This window comes from Paramormyrops kingsleyae, unplaced genomic scaffold (genome assembly GCF_048594095.1).
Source record: "Paramormyrops kingsleyae isolate MSU_618 unplaced genomic scaffold, PKINGS_0.4 ups41, whole genome shotgun sequence".
Classification (NCBI taxonomy): Eukaryota; Metazoa; Chordata; class Actinopteri; order Osteoglossiformes; family Mormyridae; genus Paramormyrops; species Paramormyrops kingsleyae.
This window is the reverse complement of record NW_027325979.1, coordinates 324,853-337,324: the sequence shown is the minus strand read 5'-3', so window position 1 is coordinate 337,324 and position 12,472 is coordinate 324,853. Positions and strand designations below refer to the sequence as shown.

The 12,472-nt window shown below is 38.1% G+C and overlaps 1 protein-coding gene across 1 annotated transcript in view; it reads right to left on the bottom strand.

Moving 5' to 3' along the window:
* Nucleotides 1–12,025, bottom strand: part of LOC111833705 (amyloid beta (A4) precursor-like protein 1) — a 31,670-nt gene extending 19,645 nt beyond the window's left edge. Inside the window, exon 1 of the mRNA XM_023792247.2 lies at nt 11,671–12,025. Coding sequence (XP_023648015.1) covers nt 11,671–11,736 — 66 coding nt within the window. The 5' untranslated portion in view covers nt 11,737–12,025. The remainder of the gene's footprint in view (nt 1–11,670) is intronic.
* Between the last annotated feature and the right edge of the window lie 447 nt (nt 12,026–12,472).

The following is a 12,472-nucleotide window of genomic DNA, read 5'->3' as shown; positions in this document are numbered from 1 at the left end:
CTGGGTTTCCCCAGACATGTCCTCTTTTTGAGCCCTTGTCAGGATGTCCAGGCAGTTTTTCAAAAATCACTGGTTTGTCCGGGTTTAGTGTTGCAACCTATATGACCGAGTGTTGCAACTTACAGTGGAGTACCAAGTGAAGGACAAGGCACCAAATTTCAACATATGGCAGCCACTGAGTATCATCACACAACATTTGCAAGGCTTCTGCACGTTTACTTTAAAAATCCCTACATGTCACGCTGCGCATGATTGATGTCAACTTCCAGAAACCACTGGCATGTTGACACTTTGTTTTCGAGTGAACTGTGAATTGCATTGTTTGCTTAAAGTTTAACAAACATTAGCTTAGTATCCGTAAGTCTGATTATAGGATTTGTAAAAGAAAAGTTAACTGTAAGGTTACCATACGTCCACGTTTCCCCAGATGCAAATTTTCATTTTACAAGGTGCTGCAAAGGGGAAATTCATGAATATTCATAAGAGAAATGCTACCTGATTAGTTGATGAATGTGAAAATTCATTAATGTTCTGATCCCTGGACACATCTTATTTTTCGTCTCACCAGATATGGTAACCCTACCCAAACAGGAATTTGCCTAAGGTTTGTAGATCTAAGTTGCCTAGAAGATCAAAATAATTCCAAAACAGAAAATGACAATTAATGATGAATTGGTGCTGATAAACTGATGACTGAAATAGCAGGAGAATTTAAAATATCATGACCCCCTCACCCTCTGACCATTAACCAAAATATTGAATTGGTTGACTGGGCTGGCTGTTAATCAATGCATTTTACCCTAATTGTTTCAGCAAAACCCAGCTGTTTGAACAGACAGCAGATGGACTATAATCATTCTGATACCTTAGAGGTCATTCAGAAAAATGGCACTGGTGAAAAGCACTTTCATGCGAAGAATGCTTGCAGAAATGAAGCACTGAATAATTTTTTAAGAGAAGTATAAAATGAGCACTGCTTCATATTTGTATTTGTATCGTCCACTACAACAGAAGCACATTTTTCTTAGCTGACAGCTGGATACATCCATTTATTGAACTCTTCAGAAGGTGCTAGATCACAGTGTCACAGTACAGGCTTTAACCCTAGTCCAAGTTTGAGGCCTGTGGTCAAGAGAAGCACTTTTCCTGGTCTCCTAGGAACAAATAACGGTATATTGAAGAACATCATTAACATTATTATGGTCTGAATATCTGAATTTCACCAAAAGAAGTACAGTATTTAACACATTGCATCGTATTTCAGATTAATAAATCCTGATTTGTATAAAGATAACCTTTGCATAGCAAGCTGTTTATGACATAATGGAGGAGGCAGAGCTAACGTGTCTCTCTCATAAAATGGCACCATCCGGACCGGCCTACATGAAGAATCATACTTGAACCGAATGAGTCCTCTTCCCAAACAATATCACTCCAGATCAATTGTACACCTCCTTATTACTCATGCTGCATGCATAGTCAGATAACCTCAGTAAGATTTTCTCTAGTAAAATTACTATTACTACTAATATTAATATATAACCTCCAAGATGCTATATTCTTATTCATGGATATTAATTTTGATTTTACATTTATAGCATTTAGCAGTTGCTCTTATCTAGAGTGATTTCCATTTTTCTCAGTTCAGGGTCTTGCTCAGGGACCCAATTATAGTAGTGCTAGAGGTGGGACTTGAACCTATGATCTCTTGGTCTAGAGGCAAATGTCCTAACCACTAGACCACTAAATGATTAATACTGATTATACACAGTGATGGGTTGGTGACCATAGCTTGCCCTGGACCCCCTGCGACCCTAAATAGGATACATAGGCACAGAAAATGGATGGATGGATACCAATTATAATAATTAATCCCTGTGGAGAAACTGTTTTTATGCCTCCCGCAACTTGCTCTTTATGGAGTAAGTTATCTGTGAAGGGCAGCCACCTGTAGTGGTGCCCAGGGAGCTGGGGGGTTAAGGGCCTTGCTCAAGGAGCCACAAATGTACTGAGGCTGGGTTTGACCCAGTGACCTTATGATGATAAGCACAAAGGCTTAGCCCACTGAGCCACACACTGCCCCCAATTCAAAAGTAGATCCAAGGTTCATGTTATTTCTCTTAAACAGCCATTCTTTTCTCTTCTTCTTTTCTTTCTTTGACAATGATCAGTGCTAAATAGTGGAGGAGACTCTACCAAAGAGGAATGCTCCATTGGCCATGTGCAGGGGAGATAATATTGATAGTTCCATTGAAGTTGGCATCACTGTAAAAGAGATAGTCCTGCATCCTCTTGCTTTCCTCAACTCCCACATTGTAACAGAAGGTGTTGTGTGCGTCATGCACAAAGTGGGCTCCCTGACGTCTGCATGCATGGAGAAACACAGGAAGTCTCCTGTGCCTCTGACAAACAGAGCGCCCTTTCCCAACAAAAATGAAAACGAGCACAATTTCTCACTGTTTTTGGCTGCTCACACTCCTACCAGCCTTCATGCTACACTCAAATGATCAGCATCATGTGCACTAGTATTCATGATACTATTGCTGACATGGCAGTAATAGACCTTGGTTAATGGGCTTCTGTGAACTTTAATGAATTTAATACATTGGTCCAGATCAGAGTTCTCTGTACAGCCGACAATTTGAAACCATCATGAACCAATGAGACAAAAATGAATAGGCTTACCTCTGACTCCAGTTCTAGAGGATGCTTTTTCCATAGTTTGTCCTCATCCTCTAAAGCTACACTAGCAGAACGGTGAGTATGCATCCTTTCTAGGCACACTACATATTCAGTGACAAAGGCTTGGCATCGCGCATGCGATTTGTGACAGCTTCTAATGCCAATGACACATGGCTACAGCAAGTTGTTTGTTTAGGTATCTGTTGTAACTTGGGCCCAAAATAATAATGGTGTATAAAGTAGCAAGCAATAAATAAGTTACCTGCAAAGCAAAGACAGACATGTTAGAACAACCAGACAATGCCAGAGGTTCCATGGTGGAACCATCGCTTTGTCACTGTATACAGAGCTAAGCTGATAACCAGCCTAGTTGTGACAACGTCACCCCAAAGGCATTAGCAGAATAGGGGCTTCTGTTCATGCTTTTTTCCACTGTTCATAGAGAAAATGACACAAAGCACAAAAGCAACCAAGTGCAAACAGAAGGGTGCTATTCTGATTGCTATTGCTTTAAAAAGGAACACTGCAAATCACTGCTTAGGCATATTACCACCTCTAACAGAGCTGATCCTTTGAACTCAATCTATAAATGAGTGTGAAACGGTTATTCCTTTCCTGAAATACAACACTTCTTTTCACAGGTTACTAGAGATTAAGGGATTGTGTAAAATTGGATTTTAGAGGATGAAGCTTTTTTTTCCAGCAGTTATTCATATCACAGGGGTTTGCAGGACAAGGGTTTCAAATCAGCCAATAAATAACTTGCATATCCAAATATACATTAATATATTTAAATGCTTTTTTGTCAGAATTGAAGAATGCGGTACTGAAATTGATTTTGCATTAGCTACAAGCCGCTTTAGCTGGCATTGACATAAGCCTTCTACTGATTTCCAGGTTGCATTGTCTCCCTATTAGGTGGTTGATATTTAGCAAAATGATGTTGCTCTCTGGAGATTAGAACTCTGTGGTCTTCCTAAACATGCCTCGCCTCAGGCAGCCCGTTTGTTTCAGTACCTCTGATTCTCCCTGTTATTTTGCCTATGTCTCCTGGGCCACGCTGGAAGTTGCGGATGTGCTACATAATGCTGCACACTCTGATCTGCGTCTGCTAAGCTAAGTGTGACACAAATACAGACATTCTAGACCACAGGGCATCAACACTCCCAGGCCATGGTGAGGAAGGCCATTTTGCCTAGTTGAAGGACTGAACACTGTAAATTTAGAAAAGAAAGCAGAGGTAAAGGCCTCCGTTGTCAGGGCTATACGCTGTATGTTATCTGCCTTTGCGAAACGTATAATAATAATATTTAATTCTGCCTGCATCGTGTTCCCTCTGCTTCCTGGCTGCCCCCAATGGGGAGCCCACGTGACAGATGAGTCAGGTATGCAAATTCAGCTTTGTAAGTGTGGGGGAGGAGAGGTTTTGCAGCGAGTGGGGCGGAGGGCCATTCTCCTGGGTGCTGAGGCGTGATGGATGTGCAGCTGCAGCGCTGCTGCGTTCAGGCAGATAGCAGCAGGCGAACACTGAGCCCAGGACAAAGAAGGCGCTGCCATGCCTGCTGGTCCTCACAAGCTTACACTTTCTGCACTGTTGCATTTTGAGTAAAGGACAATAACAAAGCAACAAATCACATCACATGCCACATAATTGATTTATCCACTTCATAGGAATAAGAAGTGTTTAGGCAGCATTTTTTATTCATGACAGCAGCCATTAAGATTAGGGAATGGAAAAAACAGTATGAATTTCTACAATTAAGGTGTCGAATCGTAGGGATCCAAGATACTCATGAGTAATACACTTCAAGATAAACTGCTCAGTATGACATCTTAACAGATTTTTCAGTAGATCTTTTCCTATGGCCTCAAAGCAAACACAAACACACACAGATGTGCTTGAAGCATACACACACATGTGTGTGTGTGTGTTAGTGTTCCACCTCCTCCCTTCACTCCCTTCTTCCCTTTCTCTCTTAGCAGCATCATATGGCCACTCATGGCTGGTTGCTGTGGAAACACCTCCCACCGGAGCCCAGCTACCTTCTTTGTTACCGTAGCAACATACTCCCTGCAGAATTTCAAGTGTGCCACTCTCTCAGTCTCTCTCTCTCTTCCCCTAGCTATCTGCTTCTACTAATTGAGCATCACCATATATTTTCCTCATAGAGTCTCATTTGAGTACATGCTGGGCTTAATGTTCTGGTCAGTACATGTTTTTTTTGTTGTGTGTGTGTTATGATCTACACACATGCACTAATAATTACTAACTAAAATACAAATTTCATGTGTCTACAGTTCCGTGCAGTTATTCTTAATTAGACTGTTGAAATAGACATTTAGGTATTATTTAGGTTTTCCAGCATATTAAACTGTGAAGAGTTTTTTTCTTATCATTTTTTATAATTTATCACATATCATTTCTGCGTAGTTAGTAATATAGCACAGTAAACACCTTTAAGTACTGAGCCCTTACTTAATTAGTTTAGATTTTATCCAAGTCCCACTCAGTGACAGTCCTTGAGCAAGTGTATGGCACAGTGCATACATTTCTGAATTTTATAACCTGGCTACAGCTGGTCACTGCAGTGCTTCAAATACTCTGGTATATTTCTGACTGTTCAGTCCTGTAAAAAGAGGTCAAGGACTGACATATTTGTAGCAATGCATAAAATAAAAATGCACAGGATAGGTACAAGAATTATGTTGCACAAACAGCTGAGCTAGGTGTTCTAAAATTCAGGTTACATTTCTAAATGCATTTTAGAATTCATATCTGTATTCCTTACATTGGGCATATCATATTTAGGCTGTTATTCCTCCACAGACTGTCACATGACAAAAATAACTGATCATATGATTATACATTTCATATGTGCTGCAAAAGAGAGAAATGTTTGAAATTTGCAGGGAGACATTTTTGAAAATTGACAAGTACCTTCTTCAGCTTATTCTTGTGCAATGCACAATCATAGGTTATCTTAAAATAAGGTATTGTATCCTATGTTTATTTATTATGTAATAATTGAAAATACAGCACCAACTTATTGTAATAAATATTCACCAGCATTCACAATAATTAATTAGTTACCTATTGCCGGGCTGGATAATAGCTGCATGAGAAAATGAAACAAAAAAAGATAACTGCTCTGTTGTTTTTGATTTGTTGTGCCTAAAGGGAAATTCAGCAATTCATAATCAATAACACATTGCTCATTGAACATCTGCAGTCAAAGGTTCTTTCTTTATTTGTATATATTTTGCACAAAAATGAAATTCTTTGTGGTTTTCCTAAACCAAGAATTCCTGACAGCTTGGAAGATTAAATTTATAATATTTTCTATGGGACCTTTGTTGGACTGATATAATTGTAGCTCAGAAAAAAAGTTTGAAGAAAATTTTCAGTGTAGAAGAAATGTAACAGAATTTCTAATATGACAGTAACAATATAATAATTGTCATCCAAAATCATACTGTCCCAACGTTCCATCATTTACCCTTAAGCTACTACATCTCTGTCACTGTAGACTTCTGTGTCATTTCTATGACTTTTGATGAGGACAGAAAAATGGTTTTCCACTGAAACAGGCTTTAAAGTTTTACTTAGTTCAACATCTTTGCCACATATCAGTTAAGAAAGATCCCTCGGCAAAATAGTCACGTCTGCAGGCCCTTGAGCGTGGCCCTTAACACCTCTGCTCTGTGGGCACCATTGCAGGTGGCTGCCCTTTGCTGCCAAGCATGTTCTCACCTATATATGTGTCTTCGTGTCATGAAGAGAATGGTGGGATAGGCAAAAAGAGAATTTCCCCATGGGGATCAATAAAGTGTCATCATCATAATCATCATCATCCCCCCACAGTTCAAAGACATGCTGAGGCTAATTGGAGTTACTAAATTGCCCACAGGTGCGCATGCGTGAGTGAATGGTGTGTGAGTGTGCCCTGCGATGGGCTGGCCCCCCATCCTGGGTTGTTCCCTGCCTCATGCCCGTAGTTTCCGGGATAGGCTCCAGACCCCCTGCGACCCAGAAGGATAAGCGGTTTGGAAAATGGATGGATTATTATTTTAAGACCTGGAACCCATAGAGTTCTATCATTGAATTCAGACCCATAACTTGTTTCTAAGTATCATAATTTGTCCCAGCTCACAGGCCTGATTGTGAAATTAATGCTAAGGTCAGTAAATCTCAGTTAGGGGACCTAATCCCAACCCAATATCCAAACAACAAAAAAATGCATGTGACAGAAAGAAATCACCAGATTTCCACAACCATGTCCACTGGTTTTCTCCAAAGCACTTGTAATTTTAATTACAATTATGAATTTGACTTCTAATGATTATCAAAACAAAATAATAAACATAATAAACATAAAAAAATATTGTCGCTCATTTTAATTTCACAATGTTCCCTGTTTGTTTTGTGTTAAAAATACAGCACACCCCTTTCCAGCCCCTTTTTATTTGTTTCTCAGTCTCATTTAAAGATCAAAAAATGCATATTTACACTGCATAATTGTGTTAAATAATCATGATCTCAATATTGACTTAAATAATTGTGATTATGATTTTTTATATAATCAAGCAGCCCTAAAAGATGCCATCAGTGCCCTGAAAATTCTTATGCTTAAGAAAGCAGTTTTAAAGGGAGCGATTTACTAGTCTATGAAATGTGAGCAAAGAGGAGCATGATACTTTGCTGTTATTTTCTCCTATTCTCAGTGACTCATTCATATATTTGCAGGACATATTAATTGGAATATTGAACCTAATGTGATGTGTTAGGTGATTCAATTTTTTTTATTTAATAACTTTTTTTAATGCCGCTCACTGGAGCTTCAAAAGCAATAACTCACAATGCAGCCGAAATCACACAATGTAAAGTTTCATTAGTCTGAATTACAAAACAGCCCTGTGAATATATATTATTGTACATTTTGCCGGTGGCATATGCAAACGGTATCTCAAAAATGCATCAAAGCCATTAAAGAAACCTGATAATCTTTAGGCCCTTAAGTTAATTAAACAAAGTTAAGTCGGCTGCATGTTTTAACAGATCTCAAATCCTGCAGAGTCAAATATTCGTGAAGGGATACAATCAATGCTCCTGAGTTCTTGCCTTGGTGCCGAACGTGACATCACACAATGTGCTTCACTTGATATTTTGCTGTCATCTGTCTTTATCTTGTATTTATTGTTTTTGACCATGGATTATCAATTATGATTAACGCACACCATAGATTTAACATTCTTTTGATCGTAATACAGCATAAAATGTAAAATAACTTGTACTTGCTAGTTCATCAATTTTCAATTTTCAACTCAATCTCTCACTACATCACAAAAAGCTTTTATAAATCCAGATTACAAAATATTTTTTTATTTCATATCCTTGTATTTTTTTGTACTAGATGTTTTGCAGTACAGGACTATTATTTACTGGACTTCTGAATGTATTTGGTAAGCCTTGTGCTCACCCTAAAATAAATTATTATTGACATTAAGGATTCAGATCAGAGTTAATAAACAAACCCCAAAAAATCTGGGTTAAAGCCACTGTTAGTGATCAGCTACTTCTCCTGATTCAAGGTTTCAATTTGCTGTAGTGATGATAATCAATTATAGGATTTAAAATGCCAAAATACAAAGTCAGGAAAACACACATTTGCCGAGATCGTCTTCAGACACCATATCTACAGTGCTGAACCTTAGTACAAATTACATCAAAACGTCATGTTACAACATATACCTACAACATATCACTGTCATATTCTCATCCTTAGTTTTGAGAGTCAAGTTATTTTAGTAGTATTGCCAGTTAGTTACCAAAATATACTTATAAATGGAAATCAACCAATTTGTAACCAATTACAAAGTGAGTGCAAATGATCATGTACGTATCCGTGAAAGTTTACTGATTGCTCAACCAACGGTGATTTTATTTTAATTTCTTTTTTATTAGAGGTTTGTGATATTAACAAAAATTTGTTTAAAGTCTTGTAAAATATATCCAATTGAAATAATACGTATACATGTGTTCATCAAGACTCAATATCAAAATATAAAGCCACTAATTCAAAAAGACCATCCAACAAACTGAACTCTCAGATTAAACTGGATGTTGACGCATTTGTTCCCAGTCTCTCTTATGCTGTTAGACTGGTAATTTGCAGACTACATCTTATTAGATTCTGCTTCCTGTGTCACGCAAGTTCAGAAACCTTACAATCAATCAAATTCCATTGACTATCATCCCTACAAGACAGGTAGTAATCCCCATGGCTTGGATACATTCCCAGTATGCCTCTTCCCCTGTCTATCTCTCCATAAACCCCACTAAATTACTCCCTGCCTCTCTATTTCAACAGACACCTGGAGAGCAAATTATTTACCATCTCCGAGGAGGCTTACATGTTTAAGTACTAGCTGGGGTCAGGATTCCCTCATGCTTGTCAGGTGCATTAAGACTTGACAAAAACACTGTTAATTCTAATCTTACTTTTGTATTAAATCGCTGCCGGGAACTGTATCACATTTATAGCCACATTGATAATTGTCAAAAACACCACATACAGTACAAATGGAGTATTAGCTTTATACAGCTACAAGTCTTCATTTCAATTATGTCAAGCAAGGATTGGTGCTGTGACACAGCACAGCGAGAGGAAATAAGAAATGGCAGGATCTCAGTGTGATGAACATGGGCAAGGTTTCCTTTCATTTCCAGTATCTACATATCTGTTTTAGAGTCTTATTAGAATCCTGAATTTTAGCTATTGGTACATTTCCTCACACATTTACCTGCCCACCCCCCCACAAAATTTTAAATGTTTATTGTGTTTGCATATTTTTGTAAACAGAGAATCAGTAAGCATCATAATTACTCCTTACATACAATGGTTGGATATTATGCTTTCTTATGTTTTAGCATAAAGACCAAAAATTCATGCTATCCAGTGCTACAAAAAAGTAAATTACCACATACAACCAAGTTCAGGATGAGTGTGAGGTATTTCCTTGATGATTAGAGTCTTTAAGGTAGGCAGTGTACTGCAGCAGATCGTTGTGTAAATCAGGGCTATTCAAATCACGGTCCTCAAGGTCCAAGCACTGCTAATTTTCCAGCCTTCCTTTACCTGTGAGGGCTTGAAGCCTCTGTGGCCAATCAGAATCAGTAATAAGTAAACAAACTACCTAGAACAACTGAAAACAAGGCCTGGATTTGGAATCCAACAGATACACCACTAAAGCTAGCTCTCCTGAACATCACAAAGTGACTCACAATCTGACAAACAGCAACTGCCCAATTGCAAGCTGTGCATTGATGTAGCGATCATTAGCTCTGCCCACACTAACATCAAGGAAGGGGAAATTATAAAGTACAAGGCAAAAATTGTGATGTGCAAGCATAGAAGACAAATATTAAGCTGACTGAAATACACAGGAATCAGATTGGGGAAAAAAGTGTAAAACCAGTGGGGAAAAGTATTAGTAATTAAGTAACTTGTTTTGCATTGTCATGTGAAAAACCCTGTGAACTGATAATCAGTTGTGAGTGAAAAAGTATACAACCACAATCAGCTGCTGTGCATATAGGAAAGTTGACTGACTAATGGTCCAGTCATGATCATTGCTGTGTCGCCTAGACATCTGTATGCCAGCAAGGGGTATGTCTTTACATTGCATGTCTGTTAATGAGATTATTCATACTTGACTGTTATTAATTGATGTCAACATGACTTCAATACTAGATAGTAGAATAGGGTAGAAGTACTTCTCATCTAAATCTTGCAGACACAAATATATTTTTATTCCTAAGGATTCCTAAAAATGTATACACATAATCATTCCCTTATATAAAAGGTGATAAACGATGGGTTAAGAACGGAGTTCTGTGTTTTGATGTAGCTAGGTAAAAAATAACAAGAACTCAGTATAATACATGTTCCCCTGGGTATTATAGGAACAAACTGCTTGCTATTGCTGTTTTCTGTACAAAAAGAACAGACCTTAAAAAGAATGATTACTCTACACAGGAGCTCTGTCTATCATCTGCTCATTAATTCATCCAGACAGACTGCTGCCTTTCAGCAACCTCTTCGTCATAATTTAAGACACAGTCCCAAACTAAGAATACCACAATATCCTTATGATGCTGACTGCAGTTGAATTAGGCCCTGAATTTTGTTATGAGTCTTGGATGTCCATTTTAACAATATCACACTAAACCGATGCATACACGTCGTACATAATTTCTTGACGCCTAGTACTGGTGGACGTTATCACTTGTCATCACCCAAAACAGGCTATTGGGAAGCAGTAGTTAATATCACTGTAAGCAAACGTTAAATTTCTCTATTACTAATTTTTGCGCATGCTCAAAGCACAGTCATAAAACATTATATGACAGCTTTGTGAAATCGGTTATAAAACATCCCAAACAGGTTTATATCCTAAGCGATTTATTCAGGCCGAAAGATAACACGGCGTACTTAGTCTTTTAAATAATTTGAAAACGGTGGACGGTCTGATGCAAGAAAGAACATCGACAAATTTATTTCTCCATTTATCCAAGCGACATCCAGGATAGGACCCCCCTTCTCGCTAGCACCAGCAAAAACAGGAAGAATCAAAAGCAAGCACAATTTTTAATACTTAGTTATGTTAAGCAATATTATTGAATATAACTTCAATACATATTTGCAATTACTGATCAAAAAACTAAAGCGAATTGGGGCTGAAAGGCTCGCATGTGATTTTATAAGCAGTACAGGACTGAGATGTGCAAGCCGAACAAATAATGTTATTTATTTATTTTACTGTACCCGCTATGTTTCTTTTTGCCTAGCGCAAATTTCCCCTAATTTGTTATTCTAGAAACAACAAAGACTACTCAGACAAATTATAGTATTAAATTCGGTTATAATAACTATTATTAAATTGGAATGCATATAAAAAACAACGAAACGGTTCAATTTCAGATCTTACCTCGGCGTTTTTCCAAACGGAGTGGGACAGTATTGTAATTAAAAGAGATAACACAGTATGTCCCATTTTTCTTCCTTTCCCTTTCCCGTCCTTCCAATTGAAGGTTCTTATATAAATCTGGTATATTCCCAAATCTGGGTATCTTTAAAGAAACTGCTGTGTGTCAGTGTCCAGCGGTGATATGTCTTCAGTTTTACGGCTTGCAATTGCTTGACTCTGCGCTCCAATCGCACCCAGGAATATTATGTGGCTTCTGGTACACTGGAAAACCAAGCCCTTTTGTATGCCTCAACCCGACTCGTGAAATTTATTTGCTTCACCCGTGAAGCAAGGAAGAGAGAGATATCAGACAAGAGAGAGGGACGCCTACAGGAGAGGCGAAAAATGTGGGAGTCGTGTCTGGGCGGTGAAGGACGTTTTATTTGCATTGACCTTAGACGTTATATCAAGAACAGTAAACATTTTGTCTTATCATATATCCGATTTTTGTGTGTTGCACTAGTAATGTGAAATATAAGCAATCAAATTTGTTATATTGGTAGACGTTTGATTCAACAACTAATCATTCTGACATGTTCAGTAGCGGGGAGGGGGTTCACGGCAGGGAGACCCACCCGGTCGATACATTTTACCGAGTACCCCTTTTCATAATTGATAATCACGCAAAATTCTGTGAGACCCCAAACTCCTCTGCCCCTGGACACGTTGTAATAACAAAAAGAGCAAAACATTAGAAGCCCATGTAAATATGCAGAATATAATACAACTTTCATTTATACATTTTTAAATTAAATTTCATATT